Genomic DNA, 18,288 nt, shown 5'->3' with positions numbered 1-18,288 from the left:
CGATTTACAGCTTTGGTAATCCCAGGTATCCTAAGCCTAGAACTAGATCTAATATGGTCCTGTACCGTAGTGCCCTAGGCACTTGGCAAAAGCAAACTCATGTTCTCCCCACAGGAAGGCAACTTCATTGTAGGTCTCAAAGAACCCACTCAGATAAGGTTTTCAGTACATAATAAAAATAACTAAGCACACAAGGAGACAAAGCACCATGAATCGGGGGCATTTTGGGGTGGGCATTTGGGCCAGAGATGTAGGATACAGCTGCAAATGGCTAGTGATACTCAAGCAGCCTGTATTCCAGAAGACTAGCTCCTGTCACATCCTGATAGCATATCCTACAACACTCCGTTACTAGTGGCAAGCTGAGGTAATTGTTATAGCATTCACAGACAGGTTAAGAGGGAAAATCCAAGTCCAACATGAATACAATCAAGAATCACCAAACATTTGAGAAAAACTAACACCATGAGAGAAAAGCATCAGCGTACACACACACACACACACACACACACATCCTGATAACACCTGAGGAAATAGAACAAGTAGAACAAATGGTTGGAGACTAAAACATAAAATGATTGTCATAAGATGTATTTAGAGAGGTTACTGTATCCTTGAAACAAGAGCAGGTCTAAAAGATGAGCTGTTTTGGAAATGAAATAAATAATGGTTAAAAAAAAAAAAAAAGCCTCAAGGGTAAATAGCAAAATTGAAGAACAACCTGGAGGCTCAAAGATCAAACTGTGAAATTCTCTTAGATCACAATGCAAATGGACAGAGAGATGACATGTATAAAATAAAGGTTAAAGGCCTTGGAGGAGCCACCCAAAAGTTACAAATCCACATAATAGGATTTCCAGAAAGAGAAAATTGAAGCACTTAGAAAAAGAAATAAAGAAATCAAATAAAATTCCCCAGATCTGAAAAACGACTCAGATTTTTAGATTAAGTGCCACTGAGTGCCAAGCAAGAAGACTGAGAAAAGACCCACTCCTAGAAAATAATGGCAAAATCTTAATACTTCATGGATAATCAGAAAATCCTAAAGGCTTCTAAAGGGAAAAAATACATTATTTATAAGGAAAAAAAGCACCATGTTGACTTCAAATTCATTAGCAACATTGGGTACAAAAAGATACTGGAGAAATTATTTTCTTAGTATTGAGGTAAAATTATTTTGAATCTAGAATTTTATAATCTGACAAACTATCAGACAAGTGTAATGGCCAAATAAGATATTTACAGACAAGAGTGGATTCAGAAAATTTACCATCCACAAATTTTAGCTGAAATATTGACTTGAAGATATGCTGCAGCAAAATAAAACACAAATTCAGGAGGAACACCAAAAATCAATGGTAAGCAAAGAAATCTTTAAGACTTATGATTACTCTAAATAAATGTCCATTTTAATTTTTAAAAATATAACAATCACAAATTCATTAAAAAAATTCCTTTCACAATAGTGACAGAAATTATAAAATAGCTAGGAATCAATTTAATTAAAGTGAAACAAGACATACATGAGTAATAAAAATGAAATTTTTCTGAAGACCATTAAAGAGAAAAATCGAAATAAATTAAGGCTATAAACCTGAATGGATCTCAATATTGTAAATATGGCAGGTCTTTGTAAATTAACATGTAAATCCAAAGCAATTCCAGTGAAAAGATCAACACATTTTTAAATGAATCTGGCAAACTTATTCTAGAATTTATCTAGAAAAGAAATTATGCTAGAATTCCCAAGATAAGTTTTTAAAAGAGGAACGATGAGGGTGTGTTTTGTGTGTGTGTGTGTGTGTGTGTATCTGCACAGAGAGGTTCTTGCCCAACCAGATTGTAAAATACGCAGTTATAAATTTGCATTAATTGGAGTATTGGCAGAAGAATAGACAGATCAGGAAAATAGAACAGAGAGGTTTCAAACAGGATTTGAAAAATAGTTTTGAATGTGAAGTTAAACCTGATTATGGAGGAAACTGGAAGCCAAAATAGGAAGTTAGTCTTTGTACAATAAGACTTGTGGGTTTCTAAGCAGATGTATGCCTTGCTGGAAACAGTACTTGGGGAAAATTATTCTGAGGGCAGATGTAAGTTAGATTAAAATTAGAATAATCATGATTAAATCCATTAGGAAGCTGTTATAAGAATGCAGGCACGAAATGATGAGGGTCTGATTTATGCTGTGCTTTCCACAGGGAACCAAATACTCACCCCGACAAAAATCCCTTTGGCAGAATTTTCTCTGGACCTTTGTAGGTACCAGCCCTCACTCTTCTAACTCCTACATTTCCACACTTGTTTACTCATTTCTCATTCATCTACACTTCTGTTCCCACCCTGGCCTGCTCCCATGATTTTAGTCCTAGGTTTTGGAACTGTCCTTGTTGCCAGATTGTCTCTCATCACTTGTCTCACCTCTGCCAGCCTGGATTCCTTCTCTGGATTCTCCTGTTACCTGTGTTTTCCTACTTTCCAGCCATCACAGTTTGATTCCCAGGGTTTTACTTCTTAAGTGGCCGCCTGTCCCAGAATCAGTACCTTATTGTTTCCTAGCTCCTGACCTCCTGCACTCACCATCTGTCCACTTCAAAGTCTTTGCTGACCCCACTCAGCTCTTAGATCATGCCAGAGAGAAAAGGTGAGGACTGAGCATTAAGAAATACACAGTCATTAGTGGATATAAAACCAAAGAGGAACTCTAGAATAGGGGTTTGAAAGGAAGAATGATATCCAGGATAGTGTAAAGTTACAGAAACCAGTGTACTACACAGAATCTAAAAGAAAGTTTGGAAAGGAACCAATGGTTAATATTTTTATACCAAATGAATCAGGTGAAGATCTAAGTGAGGCATAAAGCACCATTTTAGAGAACTAGGACAGGAGAATCAATAAAATACTTCTGTTTAGTTTCATTTGTCAGTGTTGTGTGAACAAAGAATCAGATTTTATTTGGCTTTAACTCCCCAGGCAGATCCCCCATAAAATACAGAAGTGTTTTTTTTATAACTTCAGTCAGTAAAAGAACAGTCACATTAACTGGTGTCCCAATGTTCATTTAAAGGAAGATAAACCATGTCCTGGAAGGAAAGGAGGTGAGCAACATTGGGGGAATTCATGGTAAAGCCAGGAGTTAATGTATATCAAGCCTTTCATGAGAAAGTGGATCTGAAAAGAACTGTGATCAAGGCAATATTGGGGGATATTATTTTTTTCTAATCGTTTTCTCAATGCTATGAATATATTATATACGATTTATTTTGGCATCATTTATTGGTCTAATGTGGCTTCTGAGAATTGAGAATTCTATCCAAGGAGTCCTCGTAGGCTGAAGAAACAGGCTTATTTCAGTTATCAGTTGCTGCATAACAAACATCCCAAACTTAGAGGTTTGAAACAATGTTTTATTATTTGTCATAATTCTCTTTGGGGTTGACTAGGTGATTTTTCTGCTGGTCTCACCTGGGATCACTCATGCAGCTTCACTCAGCTGGTGGTCAGCGGGGTCTCTCTCTCCATATGATCTATTACTCCTGGCATGATAATCTCAAGGCATTTTTCCAAGAGGGTAAAAGAGGCTTAAAGGTCCAAGCACTACCCTTGGAAGTTAAACAATGTCATCTGCCACATTTCTTTTGGCCAAAGCAAGTCACAAGGACAACCCATTCAAAGAGTAGGGAAAATAATCTCCATCTCTTGATGGGAGGATTGGGCAAAGTCACATTGTAAAGGGGTATCAACGTGGGTAACGGTGATTCACTGGGGACTGTTGTTGTGACAATCTACAGCAGTCTAACCTTAGACCTCAATGATTCACGTCTCTCTCATGGGATTCTCCCCCTTCCAAAATTGTCCAAATCTCATCCAATTATAGCATCAGGCTCAAAATCCATGATCTCATAATCTGCATCAGGTCAATATGTCAATCAGGCTCCTTGGGTGCAGTTTTTAGATTCAGACACCTATGAACTAAAAAGGCAAGTTACCCTCCCATTACCTCAGGTACCCAATGTACACTGGAGAGGTAGAAAAACCACACTGCAGTAGACACTGATGTTCAAAAAAGGGGAAGGGGGAAATGTACAACAGCCACTGGTCCATGACAATTTGGAAATCCAGCCAGGTGCGTGTTGTCAGGTTTCTATACTCCAGGAGTAGGCAGTGTTGCTTGATTGGAGTATATTCCTAATCTTTTGTTCTCCTGGGTTCTGGGCAACAACCTCTCAGCTCCTGGCTCTGTCCTCTTGGTTGTCCTTCCTTTTGCATAAGAAATGACCTGTGTTTGTAGGTGAGAAGCCTTCTCATCCTTCTTCCTACTCATTGAAAGATAGAGGCCCAGAAGCCTCTTCTTATTTTGAACTATCTCAATCTCTTTTACTCTAAGCTAGTAATGTTTTTTCAACACAACTCTTTTAAAAATTTTGTGGGTTTTCTATAAAGCTGTTGGGGTTCACTCCATGCCCCCAAAAGGCATATGGATAATTCTTTTGGAGGCAATGAGCTGTAGTGCTAGTTTCTTCTTTACTATTTCAAAATTCTTCTTTCTCAATGGGGGATAATAAATTAAAGCTCTTGTGTACATAAAATGGTGTGTTTCACATTATGCAAATAGACATATCCTGTAAAATTTTGTGCATAAATCAATTTTTTATAAAGACAATGGACTGCATGTCATTGTAGAAGCTTGCCATTCAGTCTATTGTGAATCCTTTGGTGAAGTTTGGAGAGACAGTGGAGTAGAAAGAGGGGTAGCTCTGGAGTCAGACCTGCATTTGAATCCCACTCTGCCATGTGACCTTGGACAAGTTACTTATGCTCATTTGATGTCTGTTTCCTCATCAGTAAAATAGAAATACAAATATTCTGTGCTTACTCCTTAACAACCCAGCTTCTGTGCTGGGTTGTTAAGGAGACCGGAGCTAAATTATGCGAAGCAACTGGCATATAATAAATTATAGCTTAGATTACAGATGTAGAAAATAAACTTATGGTTACCAGGGGAGAAGGGTGAGGAAGGATAAATTGGGAGATTGGGATTGACATACACACACTACTATATGTAAAATAGATAACTAATAAGGACCTACTGTATAACACAGGGAACTCTACTCAGTACTCTGTAATGGCCTATATGGGAAAAGAGTCTAAAAAAGAGTGGATACATGTATATGTATAACAAATTCACTTTGCTCTACACCTGAAACTAACACAATGTTGTAAATCAACTATACCCCAATAAAATTTTTAAAAATAAATAAATAAATAAATAAGAGCTAGAGCTACAATTCTAGAGCTGAATAAAACTTTAGTCCCCTTCCAAAGCTGACTCCATATCAAAACTTTTTGATGGTATATTCTGTTGTATGTATATTTATTTATTTATTTATTTGGATGATATACTACTGATCTAGTATATTATAAAAGACACCCCAAGAGTAGAAATTATAAAGGAGGTTTTTTAAATCACACATAAGTAGGTCTAATATATTCTTCCACCCAGTGGATTGTGTTTTTCTCAGGGAGTGCTGAAATTTGTGGCAATATCAATATTCACATAGAGGGAAGTGATGAAACAGTGGGACAGGTCTCCAACAATCACCAGTGTTTCTCAATTGATGTAAAAACCTACTAGAAAGCATTGTGCAAGGTACTATTTGAAGCAGAATGGTTTCCCCAGTAGCCAATCAAAAGTTTGTTTTCTCTAGGTGAAAACCTAGAAGCCTGATATTTAGGAAAGAAACACATTTTTAAAATGAGTTTCAAAGGAGGTTTTTTTTTATTGTGCATCTTCTGCTGTAAATAATGACCTTTATCTTATTTTTATGTTTTAAGCTATTAAATAGTTTGTCCCTTCAGTTAGATTATTGCACCTCCTGCCATTTCACTAATTCTTTTATCTGCATTTATTCTACCTTTGATAGCTGCTTTTAGCCCTGTAATTTTCATGTTAGTATTTGATCACTGACAGTTTGATTTTCTGGTCCAGTGTACAATACAATTTATTCCATTTAATATCCATAATTTTCTTCTCTTATTCTAATACACATGACACTTTCTACTTCTTATTCTGTGTCTGTACATTCTGTGCATACTAACTCTAATTTTATTCTCTGTACTTTGGAGAATATAATAATGGGGATATACCAAATCACATTGCTTTTTCTAGTTTACTTTTTCTAGTTGTGATAATGGAATTTTTAAATTAGTAGACGTTTACTGTGACTGTAATATCAGTCACACTGTCTGATTTCCAATACACAAATATAATTAGACTAAGTAATTTGTTTTGAAGAAAATACCTTAATTCAGAAAGAAGTCATATTATAGGCAAAGCATTAATAAATTCTAATAGAGTATTAAGTCTTTAATAATGCTTTATTTACCATAGTCCTTTTAAAATACAAATTTACATGTACTATTATCTTGAAGGCATCTTAAGTCCTTTAAAGAAGTAGGCTTCATATAACAATAATAATAATATTATTATTTTTATTATATATGTAGCTAACATTTATTAAACATACTGAACATGTATTAAGTACTGTGCTAAATACTTTACATGGATTATTTCATTTGATTAGCGTAACAAATTAATGAAGTAGGTATAAAATTAGGACTTGATCACAGTCCTGTGTGACCATGGTGGGCCATGATGCTATGTTGCCTCTGATACTGAGTATACATGGCCCCAAAATGATCACTTTGCAAACTTGGGATAAAGAAAGTTTCATTCGTAGTAAACATTTTTATTCTGGTAAAATTTATTTTACATCCTGAAGCTAAAGAGCAATCCTAATGTACATAATTGTATGAAATATGTATAATCGTTAAATTTTTCATGTGCTTTATATTAATGCATTTGTCACCATGTAGTTATTGGATTTTTGTTTAGAATTTGCCAACTGTTTCTCTAATTTGACAGAAGACTAAATATCAAACAACCTAGGATCAGTTTCTTTAAGGACTGGCTTATGAAGTAAACAGAATTGTGAGGCGAAGTGCTAAAGTTCATTAGTGAGAGAAAGAATAAAACATATCAAATTAATAAATAAAATATCAGAGATAACATTAGAAAATTCACAACCTGCTCTTAAAGTACAAGCCCATGACTATTGGAAATATAAAATTTTGACTACCCTATATTTGTCTTCAGTCAAGTTCTTCAGTCTGTAAAATGTGAATGTATCACATACATGCATTTTTTTACTTCAGGAAATATGTGGGGTCATTTTTGCTGTGCATCAAATAATCTTTCAGTAATTGAAACTGAGCAATACTAATAAAGTAATTGACGTGTCATGAGGTATCACCCCTTTATATCAGGTTTTCAAATTCTTATTTTTCTAAATATGTAAGTTAATAAATTTCAAGTACTGTGCAAAAATGAAATATATCAATGACTACATATGTATTCTATATGGTATATATAGTCTATTCTTCATAAAAAGATTCATTAAAAATTGCTTGTGAAAATTATTTGCTTAAATTTCAAAGCCTGATATAATTATACTACTCTACATTTCTCAGATATTTATACCATTCAACTATATTAATTTTTAGTATCTCTCTGCCATATGGATGAGTCTATAAAAATTTAAAAGACTGTATTCTCTCTTCTGTTTTAATATTCTCTATTAATAGATGACTTTTATTTACCTAGATACTTTTTAATTAAATTCTAGCTCAGAAAGTTTTCAATTGTTATAATTAGCTCCATTATTTGTAGAACTCTTTCATGTTATCTCAATTTCATGACGCTTGATTAAAGTATTTAGATTATGTCTGGTGTCAAGTTACATCTTTAAAAATTATCAGTAAAGGAATTACTTTGTAACACACTATTAGTAACTTTAAACTGTATATTATTTTAAATTATGATTCTTAGAATTCTAAGTTATCCCCAAAGTTTTTTAACAAGAAACTGTAGTGAAATTTTAAAAAGAAAATGTTTTCATATTTTATAAAAATGTTTGTATGTTGCAGCTATCGAAGCAGAAAATCATAATAAAAAGCAAAAAGAAAGAAATGTCACCACACAGGTAAATATTTTGCTAAATCATTATATTTTTCCAATACAAAATGTAAGCTATAGGCACTGTTAGTAGTGTTTACTCAGCATGCTCAGATTTTCTTAAACAACTAATTATTGACTATTGTTTCTGTTCCTTTTTTTTCATTCTCAATCAATATTTTTTGTTCATTCATTCAACCAATATTTGTTCATTCCACTGTGAGAAGATAAGAATGTCATCAGGCCTGAGCCTTTCTATACACCATGGCCTGTCTGAGGTCCTAAATACTAAGACAAAAAGGGCAGAGACCAGTCTGGCTTATAGAGTCACAGATGCTTATTAAACTTTATTAACCTCAGGATGTCTTCTGACATCTTCAAAGAATTTAACATTTTCAGTCTATTCTCAACCCAGCAACCAGCATAATCCTGTAAATGTTAAGTCATTTCCTTGCAACCATCTCATGCCGATGTCTTGCCTAACAGACTCTGTGGTCTGGCCCCACTGCTTTTTCTCTGACATCACCTCCCTTACACACACCATTCTAGACACACTGGGCTCTGTGCTGTTCCTCAGAAACCCCAGATGCGTGCCCACCTTTCTGTTCTTTCTGCCTGTAACATCCTTGAGCCCAGATATCCACATGGCTCCCTTCCCTCGCCTCCTTCAAGTCTTTGCTCAAATGTCATCTTTTTTGGAGGGTCCTCCCCTAGACATTCTATAAAGTTGTAATCACTCTAAAATCGCTATCACAACACTTCTATCTCCCTTCCTTGCTGTATTTTTCCTCTCACAATTACCATTATGTAACATACCATATTTTGTTATGTTTGTTGTCACTCTCCCTCCACTAGAATATAAACTCTATGAGAGCAGGGGTTTTTGTCTCTGTTGTTCACTGCTATTACCCCAATAACTAGAACACTGCCTGGCACATAGCAGGCCCTCAATAAATGTTAATTGAATTAATGAATAAATCTTAAATCCAGATTAAAGAAGTAAACTTTGAAAAAATGTTTATATAAATTAAAAACTCTCTACATTGCAGCATTTTCTAAACCCCTGCAAATTTAGCTTTTTCCCCGTAACTACCACATCCCATAATTAGCAGTGGGATTGTTATCTGCAGAAATAGAAGTGACCTTGGCATAAAGCTCAGTTTGCCCCTGAGCAGGTAGAGACTGAAGGACATCTGCTTCATCAGGTCATCTTGCTTTCCTTGTTATCTTATGATTTGCAGTGCCTACCCAATAACATATAAAATAATTAGCATTGTCTTTGCCAAGAGAAAGAAATATTTTTACTGATGAATGAGTTATTTCTTCTATGTAAGAGGTAGCTATTCTTTTAATTTACAAGTGGCTATTGCCATATTTGCTTTATTTTAAAAAAAACTTAAGCATGTTAGGAAAAAGTTTTCAAGATTATTTTATATCCTTAACTGAATATAGTCTAGGAAAAATGAAAAATAATAAGATCATTACCAAAAATACATTTGCTTCAATTTAAGCATCTCATAAGTAAAATCTTACTTTAAAGGAGAAAAACTACTAAACCAGTGAGATTTTCTAATTTAAAAGTGCCAGTCCTTTTTTTCCCAAATATATATATATACACATTTATTTAAGACCTAGAAAGCTCGAGTAATCTGTTGCAACTTAAATTCCTTGTTAAAAACCATAATCCAGACAATCAGCTTCAATGTGTCTTTGTTATGTGTGTAAATATCTTCACTGTCTGATGAGTGATAGAAATTTTATTATATTTTATTTGTGTACTTTAATTCCATTTTAATTTGCTGTCTACCTTCTTCACTACGACCTAGGGCAGGGGTTCCCAAACTTTCATATGCATCAGAATCAGCTGGAGGACTTGTTAAAACACAGATTGCTGGGCTTCACCCCCAGAGTTTTTGATTCTGTAGACCTTAAGTGGAGCTGAGAGAATTTGCCTTTTTTTCCTTCCACGGGAAAAGTCATGCCAACTTCCATAAGGCTACAGGCTGGACCAAGTCCTCCTACCTCAAGACCTTATGTGGCTGGGCTGCTAGCGCTTATTTTGCTCTCTCTGTCACAGCTCTGTAGCACCTCACTCATCCCCCAAACAGGGGCCACTTAATGAGGAAGTGCTGAGCTCGTCTGGGTTTGCCACTGCTCTCGTCCTCACTGATGCTTTCAATAAGCTCTTACTTTTCATGTGCTCTTTTCCCAAAGAGGTTTTTCAGCAGAATTTAGGACCTTACACAGTGCCAAGGAACAGTGACTGTTTTGGGGCATGTGAGATGGGGAAAAAGGGGACACAGATAGTTAAGGAAAGCAAGATACACCCTTGATTATTGAGCCCTAGGGAAAGTAAGTCTGACAGTCAAAGAATCCTTACCTTCCAGTTCTTCTTTAACTTCTCAGCTATCTCCCATTTGCAGGGAATGATGCTCACTTCCCATTCCATAGCAAACATGATTCACACTTACCCCCACTTAGACAAAAAACCAAAAATTTTTGTTTTCCATGTATATAGTCACACAATTTGGAGACATTACCACATGTATGTGTGTGGTGGTGTGAGAATGATTCCTTCCTCCACAACTCCTCCCTGCTCCCCATTCTTCTTCATCCCTGTAACTGGAATCTCCATCAACTCAGCTTGTCAAGCCAAAAAACAAAAAGTTATCTTCAGCTTTGTCCTTGGAGATAAGCCTATATACAGTCCCTATCTGTACTACTTCCAAAACATATACTAAATCTGCCCGTGTAATTTATTTCTATTGCTTCTACACTCATCTGAGTCCCATCATCCCTCACCTGGTTGACTACAATAGTCTCTGAACTGTACTTTTTGTTCCCATCCTTAATCCTGTGCAATCCTCTCTTCACATGTCAGCCATAATATTCCTTCTTTCTAAAATGTAAATGAGAGCCTGTCACTTAAAACCCTCCAGTCTTCCTCTTGTTGTTTGAATAAAATGTCAACTCCTTACCATGTCCCTACATGATAGGATCCCTACTTCTCTCTGTCTTTCTCTTTTGTAATTCTCCCCTTAGCTCACACTCTTTCAATCACTGGGGCCTTATTTCCATTCCTAGAACATACACGTTTGTCTCCACTTTAGAGCACTGGTACTTGCTATTCCCTCTGCCTGGAATGCTCTGCCCCATATCTAGGCAGGACTACTTTCCTGTCATTAAATTCTTGGCTACAAAGTCACCACTTCAATGAGGCTTCTTGGGCATCCAATCTAAATTACCTATACACCAATCCCTCTTTACCCTGTGTATCACTCTTTTTTACATCTCCTTGTTTTAGTCTTTTCATAGCATGTATTGATACATGATACTAACTTGTTTACTGGTTATTGTCTGTCTTCTCACAGACGAATGAAAACTCCATAAGATCAGAAAATTCTTCTTTCTTATTTGCCACTATGTGTTCAGTTCCTAGCGGGTCTACTCAAATGCTATCAGAGAACTTGTCCCTTACCATCCGTATCAAATAACACCAACTTCGATCAGTTCCATCCGCTTACTCTTGTCCTTTTAAACCTCCTTTTATCAGTTGACTCTTATCTTCCCCACCAGAACATCAGCTTCATGAGGACAAGGAATATTTTTGTTCGTGTCTACCTCCCCAGCTCTTAGAACAGGGTCTGAGGTCGACACTCAATAAATACTTGTTATTGAGTTATATAATATTCAGATGCTTTTAAGAGTTAGAGGAAGGCTCTCTGTCTGCCAGGGCTCCCTGATACTAGCTCCAGCTGGCTATTGTTCTGCCCACTCCTACTAGATGAGAAAGGAATCAAAATCAGGAAACAGCCTCTGTAGAAGGAGGATATAGAAACACCAGATAATCAGAGGCATTTGCCAAGCTTTACTGTCTCCTCAACTTAGCTGTTCGCTGTGTTTGAATTGAAAAATTCAATTTCTTTTAATAGCAATAATATATGGTAATCCCATTTTACCAAAGAATGCTGGAGGCCCATCGAAGTCCATGTTCTCTTCTTCCTGATACCCAGATAGATTATATTTCCCAACTCCCCTTGCAGTTGGGTGGGGCCATGTGACAGCTTCAGCCAATGGAAAGTGACTGAAAGCACTGTATGCCACTTCTAGGTCTGGCCTATAAAAGAAAATTGAGCAAAACAAACCAAATGAAACAAAGCAAAAAACAAAACAAAATGAACAAACAGAAAACGCTTTCTGCACAAGATCTTCTGTGCTCTTTCCCTTTCTGTCTGCTATATATCAATACTCTGGGAAACCTTGGAATTCACATGTTGAAGCTGGCACAGCCTTTATCTGCCCAGGTCCCTGAATGAAAGCACAGAGCAGAGCTGCCACTGACTTGAACACCTGATTATTGCAGAGCAGCCACTGAGCCATCATACACTATGAGTCCATTTGTTAACATACAATCTTTGTCACATACTTATACTTTTTTAAAATTCATTGCTTATGTGAAATTCAGATTTAACTGGGCACACTGTATTTTCTGTTGCTGAACCTGGCAACCCTACAATAAGAAGAATCACGTTTAAAGTCCTCATTTATCCATACAGAAACTTGTATATGAATGTTTATAGCAGCATTATTCATATAGCCAAAAGGTAAAAACAGTCCAAATGTCCATCAGCAGGCAAATGGATAAGCAAAATGTAGTATACCCATATAAAGAATAATATTTGGCCATATAAATGAATAAAGAGCTGATACATGCTACCACATGGATCAAACTTGAAAACATTATGCTAAGTGAAAGAAGTCAGTCACGAAAATTCATACACTATATGATTTCATTCATATGCAAATCCAGAATAGGGGAATGTGTAGAGATGTAGAACATAGATTAGTGATTGCATGGGGCTGGGAGTAGAGGGAATGAGAGAAGAGGGAGGGTAATAGCTAAAGGTCTCATGGTTTCTTCTTGAAGTGATAAAAATGTTCTAAAATTGTGGTACTGATTGCACATACCTGTGACTATTCTACAAGTCGTTGAATTGTACACTTTAAACGTACAATTATGCATTTATAATTATAGCATATGAATTATATCTCAGTAAAGCTGGTTTTTAAAGAGTCACTTGTTTCATTTTAAAAAGCTACACATGAAAAAAATGAGCAAAAATCTTTTTCTTTGTAGGTATCAGTGAGTGAAATCAAACAATATTTATCAAATATATTGGAACAAAAAAAATCAATTAATGTGATCAATAAAAAAGAAAATCTCTTAGAAAAAAAGAAGAATCAGCATAAATTAAGAATAAGAGGAATTCGAAATAAACATCTGTGGAAAAGAAGTAAAAATCATTGTAAGTAGAATGCCATCTCACAGGTAAATTTAAAATGGCTTCATGTACTCTAAAATCAAATTTTGTAGCTACATTCCAAAAAGTCTTAGGATATAGTCATAAAGAGTTATACACAAAAAAGCCTCATATTTTGTCAGTTTTTGTCCACTGACTTAATTTAGAATTTGTACCGATGATAATAAGCAAGGTTGATAATTAAGACTCATGAATAAAAAAACCTCCATAATTATGTAAATAAAACATTTCAGATACTCTGCTAATAGAAACCCTCATACTTTAAAGAAAATCGAAGTTAATATAGTGGTCTTTTTTTTCTGGTCTAGCAATCTAAAACTGTCTCTAGTAAAGACATAACTGATTAGTTGATAGATTTCTGTGGATGCAGGAAGAGTCTAGAAAATATAAACAGTGAAAGCGCGTGCTCACCTTCCCGAGGCACACTTTCCCCTTTGCGAGTAGAGCCTGGGTACAGAATGTCACCATCCTTTGCCTGATTTCATCAAACAAGCCTTCTGACAGGTCTCCCATGTAGCTTTCTCCTGGCTTCAGGTCATCTTCTCCAATATGACCCAGCCGTGTGGCTGACAGGGTCATGGTACTTGGCCAGGTGTCAGACCTGAGCCTCTGAGGTGGGAGAGCTTAGTTCAGGACATTGGTCCACCAGAGACCTCCCGGCCGCTAGAAATATCGATCAGCGAGAGCTCTCCCAGAGATCTCCATCTCAATGCTAGGACCCAGCTCCACTCAATGACCAGCAAGCTCCACTGCTGGACACCCCATGCCAAACAACTAGCAAGACAGGAGCACAACCCCACCCATTAGCAGAGAGGCTGCCTAAACTCATAATAAGTTCACAGATACCCCAAAACACACCACCGGATGTGTTCCTACCCACCAGAAGACAAGATCCAGCCTCATCCATCAGAATACAGGCACCAGTCACCTCTACCAGGAAGCCTACATACCACACTGAACCAACCTTACCCACTGGGGGCAGACACCAAAAACAACAGAAACTACAAACCTGCAGCCTATGAAAAGGAGGCCCCAAACACAGTAAGTTAAGCAAAATGAGAAGACAGAGAAATTCACAACAAATGAAGGAGCAAGGCAAAAACCCACCAGACCAAACAAAGAGGAAATAGGCAGTCTACCTGAAAAACAATTCAGAGTAATGATACTAAAGATGATCCAAAATCTTGGAAATAGAATGGAGAAACTATAAGAAACGTTTAACAAGGACATAGTAGAACTAAAGAGCAAACAAACAATGATGAACAACACAATAAATGAAATTAAAAATTCTCAAAAAGGAATCAATAGCAGAATAACTGAGGCAGAAGAACAGATAAGTGACCTGGAAGATTAAAAACTGGAAATAACTACTGCAGAGCAGAATGAAGAAAAAAGAATGAAGAGAATTGAGGACAGTCTGAGAGACCTCTGGGACAACATTAAATGCACCAACATTCGAATTATATGGGTCCCAGAAGAAGAAGAGAAAAAGAAAGGGACTGAGAAAATATTTGAAGAGATTATAGGTGAAAACTCCCCTAATATGGGAAAGGAAATAGTTAATCAAGTCCAGGAAGCACAGAGAGTCCCATACAGGATAAATCCAGGAGAAACATGCCAAGACACATATGAATCAAACTATTAAAAATTAAATACAAAGCAAAATCATTAAAAGCAGCAAGGGAAAAGCCACAAATAACATACAAGGGAAACCCCATAAGGTTAACAGCTGATCTTTCAGCAGAAACTCTGCAAGCCAGAAGGGAATGGCAGGACATATTTAAAGTGATGAAAGGGAAAAACCTACAACCAAGATTACTCTACCCAGCAAGGATCTCATTCAGATTCAACAGAGAAACTAAAACCTTTACAGACAAGCAAAAGCTAAGAGATTCAGCACCACCAAACCAGCTTTACAACAAAGCCTAAAGGAACTCCTCTAGGCAGGAAACACAAGAGAAGGAAAAGACCTACAATAACAAACCCAAAACAATTTAAAAAATGGTAATAGGAACATACATATCGATAATTACCTTAACTGTAAATGGATTAAATGCTCCAACCAAAAGACATAGACTGGCTGAATGGATACAAAAACAAGACCCATAAATATGTTGCCTACAAGAGACCTACTTCAGACCTAGGAACACATACAGACTGAAAGTGAGGGGATGGAAAAAGATATTCCATGCAAATGGAAATCAAAAGAAAGCTGGAGTAGCAATTCTCATATCAGAAAAAAATAGACTTTAAAATAAAGACTATTACAAGAGACAAAGAAGGACACTACATAATGATCAAGGGATCGATCCAAGAAGAAGATATAACAATTGTAAATATTTATGCACCCAACATAGGAGCACCTCAATACATAAGGCAAATGCTAACAGCCATAAAAGGGGAAATCGACAGTAACACAATCATAATAGGGGACTTTAACACCCCACTTTCAACAATGGACAGATCATCCAAAATGAAAATAAATAAGGACACACAAGCTTTAAATGACACATTAAACAAGATGGACTTAATTGATATTTATAGGACATTCCATCCAAAAACAACAGAATACACTTTCTTCCTAAGTGCTCATGGAACATTCTCCAGGATGGATTATATCTTGGGTCACAAATCAAGCCTTGGTAAATTTAAGAAAATTGAAATCGTACTGAAGATCTTTTCCAACAACAACACTATAAGACGAGATAACAATTACAGGAAAAAAACTGTAAAAAACACAAAACACATGAAGGCCAAGCGATACACTACAAAATAACCAAGAGATCACTGAAGAAATCAAAGAGGAAATCAAAAAATACCTAGAAACAAATGACAATGAAAACATGACTACCCAGAACATATGGGATGCAGCAGAAGCAGTTCTAAGAGGGAAGTTTGTAGCAATACAATCCTACCTCAAGAAACAAGAAAAATCTCAAATAAACAACCTAACCTTACGCCTGAAGTGATTAGAGAAAGAAGAACAAAAAACCCCCCAAAGTTAGCAGAAGGAAAGAAATAGGGAGATCAGATCAGAAAAATATGAAAAAGAAATGAAGGAAGTGATAACAAAAATCATTAAAATTAAAAGCTGGGTCTTTGAGAAGATAAGCAAAATTGATAAACCGTTAACCATACTCATGAAGAAAAAAAGGGAAAAGACTCAGATCAATAGAATTATAAATGAAAAAGGAGAAGTAACAGCTCACACTGCAGAAATACACACGATCCTGAGAGATTACTACAAGCAACTATATGCCAACAAAATGGACAACCTGGAAGAAATAGACAAATTCTTAGAAAAGCACAACCTTCCAAGACTGAAACAGGAAAAAATAGAAAATATAAACAGACCAATCATAAGCATTGACACTAAAACTGTGACTAAAAGTCTTCGAACAAAAAAAGCCCAGGACCAGGTGGCTTCACAGGCAAATAGTATCAGACATTCAGGGAAGAGCTAACACCTATACTTCTCAAACTCTTCCAAAATATAGCAGAGGTAGGAACACTCCCAAACTGATTCTACAAGGCCACCATCATGCTGATACCAAAACCAGACAAAGAAGTCACCAAAAGAGAAAACTACAGGCCAATATCACTGATGAACATAGATGCAAAATTCATAAAAAATACTAGCAAACAGAATCCAGCAGCACATTACAAGGATCATACACCATGATCAAGTGGGGTTTATCCCAGGAATACAAGGTTTCTTCAATATATGCAAATCAATGTGATAAACCATATTAACATATTGAAGGAGAAAAACCATATGATCATCTCAATAGATACATAAAAAGCTTTTGACAAAATTCAACACCCATTTATGATAAAAAACCCTCCAGAAAGTAGGCATAGAGGGAACTTACCTCAACATAATGAAGGCCATATATGACAAACCCACAGCCAACATCGTTCTCAGTGGTGAAAAACTGGAACCATTTCCACTAAGATCAGGAAATAAGACAAGGTTGTCCACTCTCACTACTATTATTCAACATAGTTTTGGAAATTTTAGCCATAGCAATCAGAGAAGAAAAAAAAAATAAAAGGAATCCAAATCGGAAAAGGAGAAGTAAAGCTGTCACTGTTTGCAGATGACATGATACTATACATAGAGAATCCTAAAGATGCTACCAGAGAAGTACTAGAGCTAATCAATGAATATGGTAAAGTAGCACGATACAAAATTAATGAACAGAAATCTCTTGCATTCCTATACACTAATGATGGAAAATCAGAGAGAGAAATTAAGGAAACACTCCCATTTACCATTGCAACAAAAAGAATAAAATACCTAGGAATAAACCTACCTAAGGAGACAAAAGACCTGTGTGCAGAAAACTATGACACTGATGAGAGAAATTAAAGATGATACAAACAGATTGAGAGATATACCATGTTCTTGGATTGGAATAATCAACATTGTGAAAATGACTCTACTACCCAAAGCAATCTACAGATTCAATGCAATCCCTATCAAACTACCATGGTATTTTTCACAGAAATAGAACAAAAAATTTCACAATTTGTATGGAAACACAAAAGGCCCTGAATAGCCAAAGCAATCTTGAGAAAGAAAAACGGAGCTGGAGGAATCAGGCTCCCAGACTTCAGACTATACTACAAAGCTACAGTAATAAGACAGTATAGTACTGGCACAAAAACAGAAATATAGATCAATGGAACAGGATAGAAAGCCCAGAGATAAACCCACGCACCTATGGTCACCTTATGTTTGATAAAGGAGGCAAGAATATACAATGGAGGAAAGACAGCCTCTTCAGTAAGTGGTGCTGGGAAACCTAGACAGCTACATGTAAAAGAATGAAATTAGAACACTCCGTAACACCATACACAAAAATAAGCTCAAAATGGATTAAAGACCTAAATGTAAGGGCAGACACTATAAAACTCTTAGGGGAAAACATAGGCAGAACACTCTGTGAC

General features: G+C 36.2%; 1 protein-coding gene across 1 annotated transcript in view; it reads left to right on the top strand.

The window, feature by feature from the left end:
- Positions 1 to 18,288, top strand: part of SEL1L2 (SEL1L2 adaptor subunit of SYVN1 ubiquitin ligase) — a gene marked incomplete at both ends in the record, with an annotated part of 93,260 nt that overhangs the window by 10,051 nt on the left and 64,921 nt on the right. Inside the window, 2 exons of the mRNA XM_082644550.1 lie at positions 7,987 to 8,042; positions 13,152 to 13,320. Coding sequence (XP_082500676.1) covers positions 7,987 to 8,042; positions 13,152 to 13,320 — 225 coding nt within the window. The remainder of the gene's footprint in view (positions 1 to 7,986; positions 8,043 to 13,151; positions 13,321 to 18,288) is intronic.

The sequence above is a fragment of the Mesoplodon mirus genome (assembly GCF_964341445.2).
Source record: "Mesoplodon mirus genome assembly, chromosome: 15".
Taxonomy (NCBI): Eukaryota; Metazoa; Chordata; class Mammalia; order Artiodactyla; family Ziphiidae; genus Mesoplodon; species Mesoplodon mirus.
Note: the sequence above shows the minus strand (reverse complement) of the source record. Positions and strands in the feature narration are given on the sequence as shown.